At 44.2% G+C, this 22,243-nt stretch overlaps 1 protein-coding gene and 1 long non-coding RNA gene across 2 annotated transcripts in view; one reads left to right on the top strand and one right to left on the bottom strand.

Annotated features, from left to right (window-relative positions):
* Positions 1-22,243, top strand: part of LOC307168678 — a 380,672-nt gene that overhangs the window by 43,064 nt on the left and 315,365 nt on the right. The window lies entirely within an intron of this gene.
* Positions 8,371-9,369, bottom strand: LOC307168669 (trace amine-associated receptor 13c-like; the record flags this gene model as incomplete). Its single annotated transcript, XM_079888821.1, has 1 exon — positions 8,371-9,369. One exon carries the CDS (start codon positions 9,367-9,369, stop codon positions 8,371-8,373), a length of 999 nt encoding a protein of 332 aa, XP_079744947.1.

The raw sequence follows: 22,243 nt of genomic DNA, 5'->3' as shown, positions 1-22,243 counted from the left end.
ATGACTGAAAGTTTATATGGGGTGTAAATATACTCATCTAATTTGCATATTATGACGTCATCAGGGGGCGGCCCTCTTGAATTTCATAATATTCAGGAAATAGTAGATATTGAACTTATGTTTGAACTTATTTGCATGTTTTATTTTTTTATCCTCATTCCAAATGTTGAGAAAAGAGGAAACCAACAATAACAGGTGAAAGTACTAAATTATTACTATACTATATAGTAGTAAAACGCATGTGAACAGTAGCCTACTTTTTGATCAGTTCATCAGTAATATTCAGGAAATAGTAGATATTGAATTGATGTTGGAATTTATTTACATGCTTTTTTATTTTATTTTATTTTTTTATCCTCATTCCAAATGATCGGAAAAGAGGAAACCAACAATAACAGGAGAAAGTACTAAATTATTACTATATTACAAACCTTCCTGGGAGAAGAGCGCGCGGCACCATTGCACGGCAAAGATGTACCGGGAGAAGCGCGCGTGGCACCATTGCACGGTAAAGATGTACCGGGAGAAGTGCGCGCGGCAAAGATGTACCGGGAGAAGCGCGCGCGGCACCTTTGTGCGGCAAAGTTGTACCGGGAGAGGCGCGGGGGACACCATTGCGCGGCAAAGATGTACCGGGAGAAGCGCGCGCGGCACCATTGCGCGGCAAAGATGTACCGGGAGAAGCGCGCGCGGCACCATTGTGCAGCAAAGTTGTACCGGGAGAGGCGCGGGCGACACCATTGCGCGGCAAAGAAACGCGATCATTAGACGGCCGATCGTCATTTCCAAAAGGCAAATATTCCCCTTCAGAGTCAGAATCAGCGAATAACATTTGCAACACATCCTCATGGTACAAGTTTTTATTAGCCATTTGACAATTTTCTCTCACTAATCTCACAATTTACTCAGACGCTCTGAACTGAACTGCTTCCGCATCAATGACACGATCGCTCACTTGCTCTGCTGTTTTCTCCAACACTTTGAATAGGAACATGACGTCATTTTGGTCTTGAATCAAAGTATTACATGTCTGCCATCTAGTGGTAGGGAATACAAATGAGATATTACACCATATTAGGATCTACAGCCTGTTTTATCAAGTATGACGTCTTGTCGCAATTTTGCGACTTTGGCGCTTAGAGGGTTAACTTTACCGGCAGGTTAAAACACCCAGGTGAAGACTAATCTATACATAATATAGTAGTTTAAAATGGTCTTGTTCCTTGCAAGGACTTAATCAGCAGTTCCCTTTCGAGAGGTCTCTCGTATTGCGTAAGGCTAGCTTACGCTATGGGAAAACTAATTTTCTCGAGAATATTGAAGCAAAATCTTTAGCAGTTTCTCAGAAGCAAAATCTCAGAAGCAGTTCTGAGGATGCCGGCTTCCTGTCGCCGCCTTCAGCCCACTGTTCTGCTGTGCCATCCGGCACGCCATATCCATTTATACGCAAGTGTGTTCACTGTTGCGTCACACTTTTCATCTAAAAGAGAAATTTCCAAGGCATTGTTGCAAATGCCTCGCCCCGCCTGCGCCTCGTGCTAGGCCTTCTCGTTGGTGGAGACCGTCATCTCCTCTGCGCTTCCTGTCTGGGCCGTGACCACGCGGAAGCTGCACTTGCTAAGGGCGGCTGCCCTGAGTGTGATGGATCTCACCACCCTGCAGGCCCGACTAGCTGTCTTCACCGACGACGACCCACTTCCTCTCTCTCCCTTTGCTCGAGCCACGCAAAAATAGGATCAAGATGATGCCAGAGCATCCAGACCAAGTGTACTCGCCATCTTGCAAGAGCTCTTGGACAAGGGTCGCACCCCCTCCACGCTCAAAGTGTATGTGGCGGCCATAACAGCATCTCACGCTCTTGTAGCCGATAAACCACTAGGAAGAAACGACCTCATTGTGCGCTTCCTTAAAGGTGCAAGGAGGTTAAACCCTCCTCGACCCCCCTCTGTGCCTATCTGGGACCTCTCCACGGTCCTGGAAGCCATGAAGGGTTCCCCCATTCGAGCCACTTTGGTCTACTAACCTGAAGCTACTTTCGCGCAAAACCGCTTTTTTTTACTAGCACTGGCTTCAGTTAAGCATGTGGGAGATTTACAAGCACTATCAATAAGCGCTTCCTGCCTTGAGTTTGGGCCAAACGACTCCAGAGTCATCCTTAAGCCAAGGCATGGTTATGCTCCTAAAGTGCTTTCTACTCCGTTCAAAGCACAGGTTATTTCGCTGGCAGCTCTTTCCTCGCCAGGCGACGAAAGAGACGCGAATTTACTCTGCCCTGTCAGGGCTCTCAGAGTTTATCTGGAGCGTTCTGCCTCATTCAGACAGTCGGAACAGCTCTTTGTATGCTTTGGCGGCCGCACTAAAGGGCTTGCCGTCACAAAGCAGAGATTATCGCGCTGGATGGTGGATGCTATCGCGCTGACTTATGAGTCTAAGGGCCTTCATTGCCCCTTAGGCATCAGAGCTCATTCCACAAGAGGTATGACCTCATTTTGGGCTTGGTCAAGTGGAATACCTATTGGAGATATATGTGAGGCGGCCGGCTGGGCCTCGCTGTCCACATTTATGAGATTTTATAACTTGGAATTGCATGCTTTGCAAGCGAGGGTTCTTTCTGTATAAAGTATAAAACACATCCCCCCTAAGCCATAGGGCTCGACATATGTCTGGTTATGGCCAATTGAACTAAGGTTCATATATATGTATATTCCCTATATGAAGCTTGTCAAAGGACTGGCTTATATTTATACATTACTCTTCTATGAGTCTCAGGCGTCTGCCTTGGGCTATAGTATGGAGCGAAGTTAAGCATGCACGGCGTTTTGAAGGGGGTTCCAATAGCGTAAGCTAGCCTTACGCAATACGAGATTTCAACCTCTCGAAAGGGAACGTCTCGGTTACTAACATAACCTCGGTTCCCTGAGATGAGGGAACGAGTATTGTGTGACCCGCCGTGCAACTGTGCTGTGATCTGGGCTTCAGCTTCAGTCAATTAAACCTGGGTTTCGTAGGCTAGAAATGGGTTATTTATAGGCAAAAGCTGCACTCATTTTGGCGGGCTCTGACGTGTCAGGGCGGGAAGTGCCCTGATTGGTTCACGCGTTTGAGCCGCCTCACCATAGGTTCGTGCAGTTGCCTCAGCACAGCCAATGACCGCGTTGACGCTCATCTGTGTCTGCTGTGCAGCTGCACTGCGTTTTAAAGATTTTGCTTCAATAGAGTTTTCCCATAGCGTAAGCTAGCCTTACGCAATACTCGTTCCCTCATCTCAAGGAACCGAGGTTACGTTAGTAACCGAGACGTTTTCTAGTTAGTTTTAGGCCAATATGGATGGTTATTTAAAATGTATTTGGCCAAACCAGTGATTCAAACTCATAACATTTATGTAAACAGTCCACACATCACATAAATAAAGAGGCATTGAGTAAAACGTCTCAGATTACGACTGTAACCTATGTTCCCTGAGAACAGGGAACGAGACACTACGCCATCGACGCTTTGGGGAACGCCTCAGGCGTGACAGGTGTCTGAAATCAAATATCAACTCACGGCAATCATGTTGACCGGCGACAGCCTGTGAATCATCAGCTTGATTGATTAACGCGCGACCTGGATGTATAAAGGGGAGCCTTGAAAACATGACAACATCCTATCGTCTGAAGGGACTGTTGGTAGGCAGGCCCCGAGGCATGGCAGGGAGACGTAGTGTCTCGTTCCCTGTTCTCAGGGAACATAGGTTACAGTTGTAACCTGAGACGTTCCCTTTTGAAGGGAACTCGACACTACGTCATCGACGCTTTGGGGAACGATATACCAACTCCACCATGCTGAGGGGAGTGCATGCCCAAAGGCAATGGCAACTGTCAGAACCAGCAATTCAGTGAACGCTAGAACCCCCTCAGGTCACACTGGGCTGTCAGTGACAGCACTCCCTACCGGTCATAGCCCAAGCTATAAGATACCACAGAAAACCTCCATAAACATAGTTTAGTGAAAGGTCTACCTGGGCCTGCTCAAGGGCCTAGGACCACAACTTCAACTTCTTAGAAGGGGTCCTTTCTAGGGAATGTGGCTAGGGAACCCGAGGGAACCCCAGCCAGTCACTATTCAGGGGAACGTGCCATCTGAAATGCCACCAGGCAGGCCTGACCTGGTGTCACTACATAAGACACTACAGTCTGGCCACTTCCTGTCTGTCTGAAGACAGAGCCTCTGGACACTTGCCTTTAGGTAAGGCATCCAACCCGAGGGACTGCGAAGCTGGCAGTGAACCACTCGGCCCAGATCTCAGAGACGGGAAAATACCGGAGAGTAAGGCTCAGCATAGTGCTTAATCCGGTAGGCAAGCCCTATCAGGGAGGCCTGGTGAGGCCTGCTACCTGATAACCACAGTATGTGGGAGCTATATTCAGGAAGGCCTGGTGAGGCCTATAACCTAATAACCACCGTATGTGGGAGCTCATATTCAAGAAGGCCTGATGAGGCCTCTGACCTGATAACCACAGTATGTGGGGCTCACATTCAGGAAGGCCTGGTGAGGCCTCTGACCTGATAACCACAGTATGTGGGAGCTCATATTCAGGAAGGCCTAGTGAGGCCTATAACCTGATAACCACTGTATGTGGGAGCTCATATTCAGGAAGGCCTAGTGAGGCCTATGACCTGATAACCACAGTATGTGGGAGCTCATATTCAGGAAGGCCTAGTGAGGCCTATGACCTGATAACCACAACATGTGGGAGCTCATAATCAGGAAGGCCTGGTGAGGCCTATGACCTGATAACCACAGTATGTGGGAGCTCATATTCAGGAAGGCTTAGTGAGGCATCTGACCTGATAACCACAGCATGTGAGAGCTCATAATCAGGAAGGCCTGGTGAGGCCTATAACCTGATACTTGATAACCACAGTATGTGGGAGCTTATATTCTTATAGCCTAGTTATAGGCCTCAACAGGAAGGCCTGTTGGGGCCTATAACCCGATAACCACTGTATGTGGGAGCTCATACTCAGGAAGGCCTAGTGAGGCCTCTGACCTGATAAGCCACAGCATATGGGAGCTCATATTCGGGAAGGCCTGGTGAAGCCTATTACCTGAACACCACATATGTTTTTTTTTTTTGTTTTTTTTTTTCGAGACAGCCAACAACAACTGGGAACTCACCTCAGGGAGGCCCAAGCGCTGTCCAGTTGCAAGATGGGGACTGTCTGGTCAAGGAGGCCTGCTAAGGCCTACTACCTGACCATGCAGCCACCGAAAAAGCTTTTGGATTTTTCTTTCTTACCCATAACATGCCCCAAGCTCTATACAGGAGACGCGGTCTGTAAGAGAACCAGAAATATGTTATTTGCGCACAAAAAACATTTCACAAAAAGACCAGACAGCACACCTGCGGCGTTCGGAATGAGAACACGTCAGGAATCCTTTCTTTTTTCAAAGAGCACCTGGGCTCACCACTTACATGCCTGAAAGAGGCGCTCCTACTAACCAGGTCGAGGAGGGCCATCAGACATGGTTCTCATCATGGGCCCAGCCCCAGGCCTGATGTAAGAGATGCCTGGGGGAAGTTAGGAGAAGGCTCCGGGGAGATTATCCCTAGCGCCGCTGAGTGCGCTTCTCCTGGATAACCTCCCTCAGATCCTGCTTCCTGCGGGAGTTGCGTCTCTTCTGCGACCTGCTCCGGACAGGAGGGGGCGCACGAGAGGCAATACTGGCTCTCTGGGCCTGTCTATGGCCCTCAGACCAAGACGGGCCAGGCCTTCCCGCTTGCTTGGGCATGGACTCGGATCTCATCGCTATACAACTCCTAAAAGCAGCTGAGCGCGCCCTCGCCTCCCTGAACTTTTCAACCACCGTCTCAACGGAAGGGCCAAAAAGTTCAGCGGGTGAAACCGGCGAATCGAGGAGAAAGGTCTTTTCTTTCTCCCCGATGTCAGCCAGGTTGAGCCACAGATGCCTCTCCGTGGCCACCATAGCCGCCATCGACCGGCCAATCGCGGCAGCAGATTGTTTGGTGGCCTGGAGAGAAAGATCTGCGGTACGGCGCAGCTCAGTGACCGCCTCAGGGGACAGTCCTGCCCCCTGGTCGAGATCCCGCAGCAGCTCGGCCTGGTACTCCTGTAACACCACTAGAATGTGCAGAGCAGCACCAGCCTGACCCGCTGCTGTGTATGCTCTGCCATTCAAGCGCGACGTTGTTTTTAGCAGCTTGGATGGCAGGGTAGGAGCTCTCAATGTCGACGCCTGCCCAGACACGAGATAGTTAGCCAACGTCTCATCCATGGGCGGCATCAACACGTACCCATACTCCGCAAAATACCCCGCTGATGTGGATGAATACAGGCAGAGTATGGGTTCTTCCATGCCTTCTTGATCTCAGTATGGAGATCCGGAAGGAATGGAAGGCTCACCTGAGCTGGTGGCCTATGGCTGGGAAGAAACCAATCGTCAAGATGGCCGCGAGCGGTCTCTTCCCTAACGCGCCTCCACGGCAGCTGCAATCTGTCGGTGGCGCATCCCATAACGTCCACCAGCTCCGCATACACAGGGCAGGATGGTTGAGATGGTTCGGTCTCCACCTGACTGACAGCATCATCAACCAAATCCTGCCCGTCCGGAAGAGCACCAGCTGCAGATGCATTAGCAGATAATAATAAAACATCATCATCTACCTGCAGCTTGCCCTCGTCAGTGGACGAACGATCTGAGAGGTTAACCTCCCTCTCAAGACGATCGGCCAGCTCCATCTGGGAGCCCCATGATGAAAGTCGCCGCTGAGCCTCAGCACGAGCAGGACCATCACCACGGGGCTCAGATGCTGAAACCTCTTCCCTCGAGAAAAGGGTCAGACGAGAGCGGAGAGTTTTCAATGAAAAACTCTCAGTTTGCACAAGAGGCTCTCTCGAGAACCTCCTGTGCGTGCTCTTCACCCAAGCAAAAAACGCACAGATCGTGTGTGTCACCCAGTGTCAAAAATCTTGGGCATGGGTCTGCACACTTGCGAAAACTCTCCTTTTTCTTCTCTGCGCGTTTCATAATGCCAAGCGATATTCTCTTAACAGACAAAAACAGTCCCTGAAGACGAAAAGATGTTGTCATGTTTTCAAGGCTCACCTTTATACATCAAGGTCGCGCGTTAATCAATCAAGCTGATGATTCACGGGCTGTCGCAACATGATTGCCGTGAGTTGATATTTGATTTCAGACACCTGTCACGCCTGAGGCGTTCCCCAAAGCGTCGATGACGTAGTGTCGAGTTCCCTTCGAAAGGGAACTGACTCACTCAGCAGTGTTATTCTCTGGATATTTGAACTTATATTCTGTGCCAGCAAATTTGCATCAACTCAGCTTGACCCAGACATGATGGAGATCACAGAATGAATCACCAAACCTAAAAAGATTACCGATGTTAAATCACTTTTACTCTGAGGGATACTATCTCTTTTTATGTATGTATGAATGTATAGTAACTATATATTGATAAATGATATAAAACATTACATAATATATATTAGTTTCACATATATTGCTTTTAAATGCTTATGACAAGCAGTCACAAATTGTTTGCTATTTTATCATAATGATTTTACTGAATTTTTTCTGTGAAGCCCATGTGTTACTTCATTTGTTCTCATTGTGACTACTTACCCCATATAGTGTGACTACGTGCCTTGCTTTACTGACCAGTTATTCGATAATGATTCGAAAAAAGCTAGAATAGTGTTGTTCATACATTAGCAGGCTAACTAATGTTTACCGACGGCGGAAATCACAGTGCCCAAACTCACAAACACATTCATTTATTATAAAATTAGACAGTTTCTGTATTCACTGACACACACCAAACATACACCAAGAATGGTCAGGAAAATGACATTGTCGTATTGTTAAATAAATGTTCAGATCACGAGCTGTCAAAGACTTTCACATTGAATGAACTTCAGAACCAGTGACGCTTGTTCATCTCTTCACTGACTTTTCCCCGTAAAATTACTCTTAATTAAGTCAACACACTTGCACTGTGTATAATGACATGCCTTTTACTTTGATATGTACTTCCGGAGTTCAGTTTACCTGGATTTCCTCAGCTGATTTCTTGACACCCGAAGCACCTGATTTCTGTTCAATCTTCCACGTGGGTTCAGGAACATGTATGATGTACTACATGTTTTCATCATTAAAATTCACAAAGACAGTTACAGTACTCTTCACACTCTAATATCTCCTAATTATAATGTCTTTTATTTTTGCGAATTGTTATTCTTAACAAAGAGAATGAAGCATGTATAAAGATTGAAGATAATTTTTTTTCAAAAGGCCAAGAAGATCACCAATGCAAACATATTTTTGTAACAAATACATGCATTTTCATATTAACAGTCTTCATGAAACAAGTTAAACTGGTTAGTTGCTGTCTGCAGTATTTTTAAGCTAACAATAAGCTTCACTGACTTTTTGAACCAGGGGTAAGATATTGCATATATAAATGGATTAATGCATGAATTAGTGTAAAATAAATACAGTACAGCAGAGACGCTCACAGATGACTTTTGAAATTGTTTCATATTAAGCATACCTATATACCAGGGAACCCAGCAAATGAAATACACAAAGACAATTGTGCTTAATGTTTTTGTTGCCTTCACCTCTGATTTCCTGGAGGATTTTAGATTTTTCTGAGAGACTCTTTTCTTTGTAAAGTTGGAGATGGATTTTGCTTGTCTCAAGGCCACTGTCAGAATTCTTACATACAGGATTAATATCACTATACACGGAGTAATGAAGCTCACTATCAAGTCGGCTGAACCCCAGGCATTGCTGATAGCCACTGCACATTCTCTAAAACAGATCACAGTTGTCCCTGTCAGGTTTAAGTTTCCATAATTCACTGATACAAGATTATAAAAGATGGATGCAGCCCATCCTAAACTTATGCAGATCAGTGTTTTTCTCATTGTCATTTTGGACATATACAGGAGTGGATCACACACAGCAAAATAACGATCAACAGCCACAAGAATGATGTTCATGAGGGACACAGACAGAAGAGTGGACATAATTATATGAAAGATACGACAGTGCGACTTTCCCATATAAAAACACGAGTTAATGCTCCTGACGCTTTCAACCGGCATCACACAAATTCCCACCAAGAAGTCAGATCCGGCCAGTGAGAGGATGAGGAGGTTGGTCGGTGTGTGAAGCTGCTTGAAAACTGTTATAGAGATGATGACAAGTAGGTTTCCACACACCGTCAGCACAGAGATTGTAGATATGTACAAGAAAAACAATACATTGACATAATTCAAATGAAAGTCCAGAGAGCAGCTTGTATTCCAGGAGGGGAAGCAGTGATGCTCAAGATATTCCATGGAGAAAGTCTTCACTGCTTTAAACTTCAATGCCTATGTGATATGGCTGCAGATCCAAAATCCTAAAGATGATTTCACTGCCAGTTTGCTTATATAAGTCCAATAACAGGTGTCATTTATGGGAGTGACCAAGAATTTTAAGCATTCTACAGTCATGAGAGTTTTACAATTATCATACAACTACTACAATCTATTTGTATGTATCAATCTCATATTGTGTCATGTTGATAAAAAAAAGTAATATTGCAATTAAAATTAAATCCTCTGGTTTCACAGGCAAGGCTTTAAAGGGATAATTCACCCAAAAATTAAACTTCTGTCATCATTTACTCCCCCTCAAGTTGTTCAAAACCTTTATGAATTTCTTTCTTCTGATAAACACAAAAGATCTTTTGAAGAAAGTTGGGAACCAAACAGTTGATGGGCCTCATTGATGTCATGATTCTCGTAGAAGCAGAGACGGTAGTCGGATCTAAATGCAGCAGTAGACTTTAATTGACTCAGAACAGGATAAACTCAGAATTGACTCAGAACAGGATAATCTCAGAACGGGCAACAGGTACACACAGAACCTACATGCAACCACTGAAAGCAACTACAAACAATCACTGACCAGGAACAAGAGCAAACACAGGGTTTAAATACACAGAGGAAATCAGGGAAACGAGACACAGCTGGGGCAAATGAGAATGAAAGGAATCATACAAACTAACAAGACAACACACCTGAAACCAGGAAACTAATGATTAAACAAACTAGGGATAATTGAATACAATCAACACCGACAGAATCAAGAAGACTGAAAGAAATAAAACAAAGTCCAAACACAAACAAACACATGACAAAACAGACCCTGGTCATCACAATTGACTTCCCTAGTTTCCCTAGTAAGAGCTGATTTTGTACCCTCAAAATCTAGGCTATACTAACCTGTTCAATGCTTTACTAACACTGTTGTTCTAACTGTATTATAATACCAAGAAAATCTTTTAAGAGATTAGTGAGGCTGGCTTATTTGTTCTGGTAGCCTAATGAATCATACCGCTACTATTTGCTTGAATGGTTAGCCTGCTCTGACCTCTCACCTTTAGTGTTTTTTTTTATAGTTGTTATCTAATGACTTAGTCTAATTGTAATACTAAAATCATGTTTTATTCATAGATTACTTTTGAGGACAGCTCACCAATTCAAATTGCTGTGGCTGAGTGCTCCTGTGTGGCTGGAACTGCTCTCTGCAACCACAGTGTTGCACTACTGTATCAGACTACGAAGTACTCTACGTTTCAACTGAAAGCAATACAGCCTGTCCTCAGCTGCACAGAAACTGAGCAGCGATGGCATAAACCACGAAGACTGGTAAGTACTTAAGAATTTAGGCTAATCACAAATTGTTGATTTGTTCATTTATGTTTGAAATTGGATATAAGCTCTACCCACCTTGTTTAAAAAGCACAATGAAGACAAAACAAGTGACAAAATGACAAAATCATTACCACATCTATTACAGTTAGCTATGGTAGGTATGCCAATCACATTAAGAGGGGATTGGAGAAACTTGTGAAGCCTGTCTGGTGTATTAGTGTGGTTAGTTTGTGATGGTATGTTATGGTGGCTAACCAACTTCTGTCCTTAAGTTTTGTTTGTTTGTTTATTTGTTTGTTTACTTGATAGGGTGTGAAACCAGGCAGAGTGGGTAACATGGTCTTCATCTCAACAAAACCCAAGTCAAGACCCAAGTGTGCAAAACCCAAGTGTGCCGTGTCCGAGGTCACAGCTCTGCAGAGAACCTTGCAGAACACATCCGCAAAGGTGGGGTTCAGGCATCCTTGATGAAGAGGGGGCTGGCACTGGAGCCAGTAGCTATTCAGGAATATACTCACATTAAAAATGTCAACTACTGGCCATCAGGATTTGTCATCCATCCAGATGCTCCCTGGCTCGTATCCTCTCCAGATGGTGTTGTTTTTTTCCAGAACGTGAAGAGCTATGTGGACTGTGGGTACCTGCACATGCAGAGTGGTGCCTTGTGCCTGAAGCCAGGCCACAGCTACTATTGGCAGGAGCAAGGCCAGCTGCTTATCACCGGAATGCAGTAGTGCGATTTTGTTGTTTTTGCAGAGGAGGACCTTCTTGTACAAAGAATTTATAAGGATGTGGAGGTCGCTAGGGTTATAAGGAAGAGGGGGATTATTTATATTTCTTTCATTACTTGATCTGATCTTTTACAAATCAATGGTTCATTCTATCTGTTCTGTTTCAATCAGTTGATACATGTTCTTGTTCTGGTTTTATTGTTCATCTTTACAAATCTATATGATGCCTGAACTAATTTTAGGTTTTATTGTTCATCTTGTAATGAATGGACTTAATACAAAATGCTCTAGGCATCATAAAACCTTCCCCCTCTCCCCTGTTGTCATTGGCCCTCAAACCAGTTCTCTTCAAAGGCCGTTATCACCTCTGCTCTCCTGAACGATCTCAGCAAGAGACTGTATCTGCAACCCTCAAAGTCTGGACAGCAGACCAGACGCCACTAGCCATTTGGTCAAAGACTATAGAGATAAACTTCCAATACACAAGGACACTTACTTCACAAACTTTCCCAAATGTTTATAGTATTTATTATATGTAATAAAACATAGGGACATGCATAAAACACAGGAGAAATACTATAAACATTTGGGAAAGTTTGTGAAACATTTGGGAAAGTTTGCGACTTCATCTCAAGTTAACTTCTTTGGATTCAACGTGGGAGCAAGTTAATTTCTTTGGATTCAATGTGGACCACACCAAGAACCCAAACGAACGCTTCAGCCAAGGATCTCAAGAATCTCCTGCATCTGGACTTGTTCAGCAACCAAAGTCAATGCAAGTACCTGTTCGCAGCCTTTAGATGCGTTTCTAAGTTATTGTGCCCCTTTAAGGTGACCTGGATTCTCTGATGTTTCTTGTAGGTTGTGGTTAACTGATTGTAATCTTGCCATTCTCTTTTCTTCTCTCTCTTTCTTCACTTTTCTTTACTTTCTTGATTCTGTAAAAGTTCTAAAAATAATTAAACTATTTTAAAAAATCCGTTATAATCCGTTAATTATAATCCGTTAAAACCCCTCCTTGAACTCTCACCTTACTGTGGTGGAGGGGTGCAGGAGGGACCGTAAGGGGGCGGTGCTTAGTGGATCGGGCAGCAGTCAAAGGCGGGGGCCTCGACAATCCCTGGACACGGTAACTAGCTCTAGGGATGTGAAACGTCACCTCGCTGGCGGAGAAGGAGCCTGAGATTGTGCGTGAGGTTGAGAGGTACCGACTAGAGATAGTCAGTATCACCTCCACGCACGTCTTTGTGGTAGTTTCATCCGACTTCCGGCCGTATGTCTTGGACACTCGGGTGAAGAGAGGGGCGGAGCTGTCAACTGATCACCTGGTGGTGAGTTGGATCCGATGGCAGGGGAGGAAGCTGGACAGACTCGGCAGATCCAAATTTACTGTGAGGGTCTGTTGGGAACGTTTGGCAGAGTCCCCTGTCAGAGAGATCTTCAACTTCCACCTCCGGCGGAGCTTCGACCGGATCCCGAGGGAGTCTGGAGATATTGAGTCTGAGTGGACCACGCTTCCAGGAAGTGACACAGCGGACGCGTTAGCTCTACGGCCACTGTAGCCACTGATGGCGTGTTTTGACCGGAGCCCCGTCCACGCGAGGCTAGAAGCACTGGCGGGAGGGCGGCTTGCGGTGGGCATTGTGTGGTGTTGGCACTCCCGCGCACTCGAGAGGCCATTATAATCATGGGTTGTGGCTCTGCGCTGCTCTGAGACAGGGCGAGTGACACAGTGTTGGGTGCAAGAGGAAGAAAAACTCTTTTTAATTTTATCTGCTGCCAGAGCCGGGATTCGAACACTGGTCTCTGGCGCGAAAGCCTTTGATTTCGCCACTGAGCCACAGGGGGAAATGACTGTGAGTGGATATATGTTTTTGTTGTGGAACTCACACAAACAGCATTTAAACACACATAGCAATCATCGCCCGTAGGAACATGGGGGATATGATGCATTTGAACATGGCGCTTGGGGGTGGGACCTCCAGCGCGCTCTCTCTTCCTCTTTATCGGTCTGTCGGGGAGATGGTTTGGTAGCCGAGGATGGCGCGCTGGCTCTCTCTCAGCGCGGGCTCCTCTTCTGACCCTGCCGTTTCCTTCCAGGCCCTGACCACTGCTTGTTTCTGCCGAAATGAGCGTCCGGTTCGGGACAAGGCGCCACGGCGGGCTGTCTAGCCGGTCCTTGAGCCTGGCGAGGTGCAGAAGAAGAGCGGGACCTCGCAGATGATGCCTGAAATGAGCGACGGGGCATCACGTGGCTCATCGCCTTGGCGCGCTTCTGCGTCTCGGAGTTTAAGAGTTTAAGAGTGTCTTGCGGTCCGCGTCCTTCAGGTCAGCTAGGGTAAGCCATAGGTGCCTGTTAAGAACGACCATGAACCCCATGGAACGGCCGATGGCTTGAGCAGAGCGCTTAGTAGCCATCAGCGCGAGATCAGTTGCCGCGCGCAGATCCCTGATGACGTCAGCGTCAGTTGCGCCGCCGTCGAGGGATTGCGAGGCCCAGGCAGGTGACACAGAACTGGTGAAGGTCGGGCGGGTCAATGGGACCCACACAAATCTGGCATGTAGCAGCCATCGAATGCGGAGAGGAAAAACAGGGGTGAGTAGTCCTCTAATGCAACTTCCACGATGACTTAGATAAGACTTCTAGCGTGAAGAAAGAGATTCTGACATCCTGCTAACCTGTCAGTATTTGCATGCTTCACGTCAATTGGCCAGCTGTTAGCTCATAAGATTTCAGCGAAAGTGGAGAAGGGAGGAGTTCCCATATACGTCAAAGCTGACGTAATGTTGAGTTACCGCCTTGAAAGGGAACAAGTTATTTGAGATATGCAAGATTTATTGTATTAAAATTTAAATGCAAAAGAAAAGGTATGAGAGACGGCTGTTTTTGTCAATTTTAAGTTTTAATTTAAAATGTTTGCGATTTTAATATAAGTACATGGTTAAATATTTTACCACTTGCTTAAGCAACTTAATATATAAATCTATAAAGAAGTAGCCTAATGCATTGAATAATACGTTGTTTAAATTGTGTTTAAACGTGAATACGTCTATTAAAGAGTGTATATGTGTACAATGAGAATCGCAATGCTGACAAAACTTTTTTTTAATAAAGGTTGCTGATAACTTCTGGATTTGAAATAAAAATAGAGAGTATGTGTTTGTGGTACAGCTGTGGATCAGTTACGCACTGCAAACGCAGCATATGTGAAAGCGTGTGCTGCTCCTACACCGCATATGCACTGCAAAACACACCGCATATGCACTGCACACGGAGTATGTGTGAAACGGGCGTTACATTAGCCCACAACTCTATGCACATCATATTACCACATTTGTCCGAGTCTGACTCTGTTGCGGGACTCTCTGCCTGCGGATGCCGTTCCCAGACGCTTGGTCAGGGCGCAGGTAGTTTGTACCCATTCCACGAAAAGTAAACTGGTACGGCTCCCTTCTTCAGCCTCCTCAACCCACCGGCAGTCACATTAAAATCAGTCTGCTTAAAATCCCGACTACAGACCCTGGTGTTTTTGGTCGGTTTGAAGTCATCCCTCCGGATCTTCTGCATCCACTCAGACCGTACCGCAGCGTCAATGGGGAATGCATGAAAGCTGACTTCTTTGTTGTAACGTGACAAAACGGTACAACGGCACACAACAAAGAAGTGCTGAGGCTGTCACCCTCTGAAAGGCAAGTCGCCTCTCTTGAATCCTAAAAACACTCATTGTGAAAAAATATCTCTCTGGTAATGGAACTCGGTGGCTGTTGTCTCTCGCTCTCGCAGTCTCCCGCTCTTGCGGTCAGATCATCGGAAGTTTTCACCGGAAGTACTGGCCCACACACTCAAGTTCAAATGTCAACGGTCGCCATATTGTGCACGGAGCGAATTGGCTGGAACACTGTTTATGTTTCGTGGTCCAGGCTGGGCCATTTTGTTTTTGTTGCCGTTTGTGGAGCCTGGGCTTTCTGAGACTGCGTTTTTTTACAGTGTGTTCAGGGAACAGGCAGCTAGCAGATAGTGAGGAGATGTTTGCTGTATGTGACAAACGTTTCAGCCTAAAAAACGCATGATATTGCTTAGAGCACCTTTAAAAAAAATCATAACGTGTTATTTTGTTTATTTTGTTAGCAAATATGAAGCAGATTTTATTATGATGTTATTTCCATTTGTGTTAATTAGGCTATTCATTATTAAAATTCACAAAAACAGTTACAGCACTTTTCACACTCTATTATCTCCTAATTATAATGTGTTTTAGGTTACAATCAAGCGTAGCGTTAGTTCTGGCAGGTCACGTTAGTCAAGCTCGCATCAGCTGACTCTCAGCTGATTCAGATCTACCTGTAGGAATACGACGCCTGTCACTGTATACATAAGCTCCTTCAGCAGCTATCGCATTTCTCAGGAGCTAATTAAATGGCGAAATTCGGCAGGCAAGCAATATCATCTCACAAGGAATCAAGGAATCGTGCAATCGGGAATTTAGCAAGAGGAATTCGATCTCCACAAGGATTTCACCTCAGATTCATCTTAAACTTGAACACGAGATTAGCTGCATTGATCATAAGTTTCCTGATTTGGAATTGGAAGTGACCTCCGTCTGCATTGCTGCTCGCATCGCTGCATTATTGACACAGGACTCGACGTGATTCATTCTCCATTCATCTCTGAAAGTCTTCACAAAGCTAAGCTAAGTCCTTTTAATACTCACTGCTAAAAGCTATCAGGGTATTGGCAACATGCTTGTTGCTAATGCTATACGTGTGGCTTGGGCTTGTCTAACTTAGTCGTTTTCATTAAAATGCTCTTGCTAGGCTTAACTTATGCGATCATATTGGCTCTGTGCGTTACTATGTGTGGTCATTGGCAACTGATCGCATTGCACACACTGTGCTTTTAGTACTATGCAGCACAGATTCAAGCAGCTTGCTTGATAGGAATTAACAATTCATGATGCAAACGGAACAATTCTGCTGTGGCACAACTTTAAAAAAGACATAGTAAACAGTCACTATTCAGTTGAGTCACTTCAGCGTTATCGGACACGCTTGTGCTGCGTTCCAGTCCACTTTTAGACACGCACTTGCGAACTTCCCTAAGCACTTCCCGTCGGGGGAATCCCCGCCGCCATTTTGAAGTGCGTTCCACTTCGTGAAGTGGACGAGGGAAGTTTATATGGACAGACCCTCGTTCCCTCGATTTTGACCGAGGGAGCGAGTCGCTTCAAATGTACACTTAAGGCACCTATATGTCCCACAATGCAATATGATTGTGACGTCACCGCATATCTCGTCTAATCACCACCACACAGACAAATCTATGATATATTAATTATAATTTTTTTCATTTAAAACAACCCAAACACACATTTGGATGCTGCATTAAACAAATTATTAAAGGGAAAACAATTTAAATATTAAATCAACTCCACAGCTGATTCCAAGAGATGAAGGGCAAGGACGTTCCAGTTCAGCCCATTGCAGTTTCCGCCAGTAGTGGGCACTCGCAATGACGTACATCCGAGTGAACGAGACGAAGGGAAGTTAGCGAGTGAAGGGCATGACAATTTTGGACTGGAACGCAGCCTATGTCTATCTAGTTCTTGGAAACACCCAGCGTTCTTAAAGCTATAGTGTATTGTATACCATGCTTTCATTTAAATGCATTGTTTTTTAAAGGGTAACTAAACCCTAAACCAACTTTTTTTAGTTAATAATCTCTAAGAATGGGGCTTTATTAGTGCTGTTCATTGATTCAAGTAACTTTTTTGACATTTGGGTATAAAGTGATTTAATTGTACAATATATGGTGTAAAAACGTCTGAGTGCTGCCCTCTTCAGGTTGAACGGTGGCTACTGCAGTTGAATTTTCCTATTGGATGTTTGCGGTGCTGCATGACGTAAGCAGGTTCCAGCTCACCACGCCCTCCCTTGGTAGGAGCTACCACGCATAGTATTGCATCAGTTAAGATAGCTTCAAGTTAGCGTAGATTTATCTGTATTTAGTACAGTGGTCAGGAGGGTACGTAGGTGTAGTGTTGCTGGTTGCAACAGCACTGCTGGACTGCATAGCTTTCCAGCAGACTTGGAAAGTAGGCGCCAGTGGAGCTCAAGTGTGCAACCTGAATTTACATGGGATTGCTTCTCCAACGCAATAGAGGTGGAAATGGGCGCATTTTGCTGGATTTTTTCCACATAGCGGCAAAATATGAATATGCCTACAGAAAGCGCGCGCTATTGACATCAACTCGATAAAACTCATCAGATGCATGTACTTTACGTCGTCTTGCTACCCTGTGAGTTACTCTCCATTTTAGAGTCTGACAGCAGCTGTCAAGTAATCCGTCACTGTGGGTCTCAGGTGCACGCCCCCCCTCCCGCTCAGCCCCGCCCTCGGTTCGTCCCCTCTATCTCCGCTGGGGTCTGCCCACTTTTCTAGCATTTTTCAAATATTGCCAGTGGGTGGAGTCAGGCTCTGACCAGGGGTTTAGTTACCCTTTAAGGGCTTGCATTTTTATAGGCTGAAATTCAACATGGTGGTATATTTAAGCTGTGTATAAAATAAAAAAATAAAAAATTAGGCAAGGCAAGGCAAGGCAAGTTTATTTATATAGCACATTTCATACACAATGGTAATTCAAAGTGCTTTACATAGAAGAAATTAAAATAATAAAAGAAATAGGAATAATTAAAACAGTTTAGAAAAATAAAATAAAATACAGTACAAACAGTCGGACGAACATTGGCACAGTGCTCATTCAGTAAATGCACAGCTAAACAGAAGTGTTTTGAGTCTGGATTTGAATGTGACTACTGTAGGAGCACGTCTGATCTCATCTGGAAGCTGGTTCCAGCTGCGGCTGGCATAATAGCTAAAAGCGGACTCGCCATGCTTAGAGTGAACCCTTGGTATTTCTAGCTGATATGATCCTAGTGATCTGAGTGATCTGTTGGGTTTATATTCAGTAAGCATATCTGCAATGTATTGAGGTCCTAGGCCATTGAATGATTTATATACCAGTAATAATACTTTAAAAACAATCCTAAATTTAACTGGGAGCCAGTGTAAAGACCTGAGGACTGGTGTGATGTGTTCATATTTTCTGGTTCTGCTCAGAATCCTGGCGGCAGCGTTCTGTATGAGCTGCAACTGTCTTATGGTCTTTTTGGGAAGGCCAGTGAGGAGTCCATTACAATAATCCACCCTGCTGGTGATGAAAGCATGAACAAGTTTCTCTAAGTCTTGTCTGGAAACAAAGCATCTAATTCTTGCAATATTTTTCAGATGATAGTATGCTGATTTAGTTATTGCTTTGACATGACTACTGAAACTAAGGTCTGACTCTAGGGACACACCGAGATTCCTGACTTGATTTTTAGTTGTTTGACCCCTAGAGTGAAGATGCGTTCACCTTGAGAACTTCATCTTTGTTTCCAAACGCAACGACTTCAGTTTTGTCTTTGTTTAACTGAAGAAAGTTTTGACACATCCAACTGTTGACTTCATCAATGCATTGGCACAGGGAGTCAATGGGGCTGTAATCGTTAGGCGATAAATATATATGTATATGTAAACTATAGAAACACTGCTTGTTCTAAAGGCTATCTAGTGGCTATTGAAAGTGCTTGCTTTAAAAGCTGTTAGTTGCTATTGGTAACATGGTTGTTTTACTTTAAGGTTATTTAGCCCAGTCGTTATTTGGAACATGGCTGTGTTTTAGGCTTATAGCTAGGGCTGTGTATTGGCAAGAATCTGGCGATACGATACGTATCACGATACATGGGGCACGATTCAATATATTGCAATATATTTCGATACTGTGCATAAGGCGATATATTGGGATTTTTTTAAAAGTAGGACTATAATTTTAGAAAAAGTAATATTTAAAAAAAGACATGATGTGTATAAGTCAAAGAAGTTTACTTTAGGTAAACAATTCAGTACACAGAAAATCAAACTGCCAGTTTGGGATTGTGGTTCACATGTTCTTAGGCCAGCGACACAGTGGCTGCGTGGCGTTTCTGTTGCGTGGCGTTTGCGTGGCTTTTTCCATGTCTTTGCACACCAGAAACGTGTCTGACGCAGCGCTGCTGCTGCTAGGTGACATGATAAGCCTCATTGGTGATATATTTGACATATGGGGAGAGAGTTGTGGAAGGCCTATACTTCATGTTAAACATAAATATATAGCAGCAAAGACAATGTCGGCAGTGTTGACGGCAAAATAGGCTATAGAATATTTCGTTCTGTATTGACAGGTGCAGTATTTGAAAATCGATAATATTTTTTTAAATTACATTTATATTTGCATTTATGTCAAAACCTAGAGACTTTCAAACATCAAAATGACATTTATTAATATGTATTCGTGTCAAAATGGCATATAAACATCTTTTCCTATTCTATTTTGCCTGGAAACGCTTCCAACACGCTTGCGTGTCGCGTGAAAAATAGGCGTCGGTTCTATTTCTAGCATGCACGCGTTTTCCGCGCGTCTCTTCACGCAGGCAGTGTGCAAGCTCTAACCTGTTAACATGGGAGCCGAAATAAAAACAGACACGCTACGCAGCCAGTGTGTCACCGGCCTTAGTGAGCAAATTTTTATATGCTCAAGTAGGCCATAATAAAAGAAAATACATATAGCCCCTGTCACAATACATAACACATTATGTGCAGGGTTCTAAATTAACTTTTTTGATCACCAGCCAATGTGGCTGGTAACTTTCTAAAGTTACCAGCCAATCAGAATATCCACTAGCCAATTTTTTTTCCGGTGAAAATAAGAGAAATTATGAGTGCCACTGAATGTATTTGATTATTTTATTAGAATTTGCTGGCATGAAAAACACAAAGTACAATAGAGAGCCTAAGTCCCTCCCCTTCCGGTCGACCACCATGGGACCTTATTTCGGAAAAATATTGTATGGTAGTCAATGGCGAGAGACAACAAATATTTTGATCTCGTTTGAATTGTGCCCTGATTTACACATATGATGTTTGTCAATTTAAAAGATACATTTTAAAGTCAAGAAAGTCGCAGCTTGATGTAAAACTGCTGAGGTATAAGACTGTGAAAATACGTAATTACAAAGACTACAAACCCAGAAGGCGCACATGCGACGTCATACCTTTTCTCTCAATGAATGAAGCTAACTTTACTGAAGCTAACGTCTGTCATTTTTTCTATAGTCTTACATTATAATCGTAACGTTACGCCGTCATGCCTGAGTGTTTTGAGCCAGAATACACACATACGAGCAACGGATCTTGTGACGTACATAGTGCGAGACGAGAGATGTAGTTCATTGAGCGATTTTCACATAAAACTAAACGTTACTCTTCTGTTTTATGACAAACTGCGACTTTCTTGACTTTCATAATTACCTTTTAAATTGACAAACATCATATGTGTAGTTCAGGGCACAGTTCAGACGGAATAAAAAGATAAGTTATCTCTCGCCATTGACTTCCATACATATTTTTTCCGAAATAAGGTCCCATGAGCCGGAAGCGGAGGGGCGGGACTTAGGCTCTCTATACAACAAAATATACACAGAAAGTCAATACGACCTGTCTTGGCAGTTTTAATCCTTAGGCTCTCCTGATGACTTCGGGAACTCTCATGGTCCTTTACTGCCTCTACTTTAAAATTATTAGATCCTACTACGAAATTGTTTGTTTTGTTTTTTTCTTTTGCGTACATGACAATACATGACAACATTATTGTGATCAAACACTAGCCATTCACGACCCGTCAGCCGTTTGGCATTAAATTAAATTTTCTTAGTTTCTCTGTCGATACCCTCCTCATCCCCTGCCACGTTCCTCTTCTCGCCCCCATAAGTCTGTCCCAACCACCGCCGCGGCCGCATTTCGTTTAACCTACTTTACTAGCCAACTCCGTTCGTCTTATTTCTTGTGTTTTCTGTGTCCGTTCGTTTCCATGGTTTCTCGCGCTGGTTTCACTGCAAACTGCGCGAAACCAATGGGCGTATGAAACGTCATCACGTAGCATTACGGCACAGTGTTCATGGGAAATGTAGGAAGTACTGCCAGGGGGAGAAATTACCGAAAACAGAGCGGAACAGAGCCTTATGCATCATGCCTCATGCATCACCGGCCTAACTGGCTAGTAAGTTTTTATTAACACCCGCCAAAATGAATTTTAACCCGCATTTGGCGGGTTGGCGGGTGTTAATTTAGAACCCTGATTATGTGCAATCAAATTCGTGGTATTACCAGAGTACTTGATTTTTCCCAGACACAATTTACAAACTGCATGGTTCCTGTCGATATCGGTAGTGCCCTCTTTACTCTGGAAACCAAAATGATTCCACACTTCAGCACGGAATGCAGCGGGAGCCGATCTTACACGGGGTTCAGCCATAGCTACGTTGTTAGCGTCTAGCAAAAAGTTAGACACTGTTAGGCGAGGACACTAGTGGTGCGTCTCAGCATAGCCATCTAGTGGTAGGGATTTAAACACAACATAAACGTGAACCACTGTCTTACCATGAATATTTTTGCATGTAACAAAAAAAAAAAAAAAAAAAAAAAAAAATCTATTGCGTATTTGAAAATCGATACAGTATTGCAAAATAAAATATCGCGACACTCAAGTGTATCGATTTTTTCTTACACCCCTACTTATAGCTGGTGTCATTGTCACATGCTGTGCTAAGCTTATCAGGCATCAGCAATATGCTGTCATTTCAGCAACATTGCTATCAGTACTGTATGGTGGTTGCTAGTGCAATGTTATCGAATATATGCTTGTTAC

Source organism: Squalius cephalus, assembly GCF_949319135.1.
Source record: "Squalius cephalus genome assembly, chromosome: 12".
In the NCBI taxonomy this organism is placed as follows: Eukaryota; Metazoa; Chordata; class Actinopteri; order Cypriniformes; family Leuciscidae; genus Squalius; species Squalius cephalus.
Note: the sequence above shows the minus strand (reverse complement) of the source record. Positions and strands in the feature narration are given on the sequence as shown.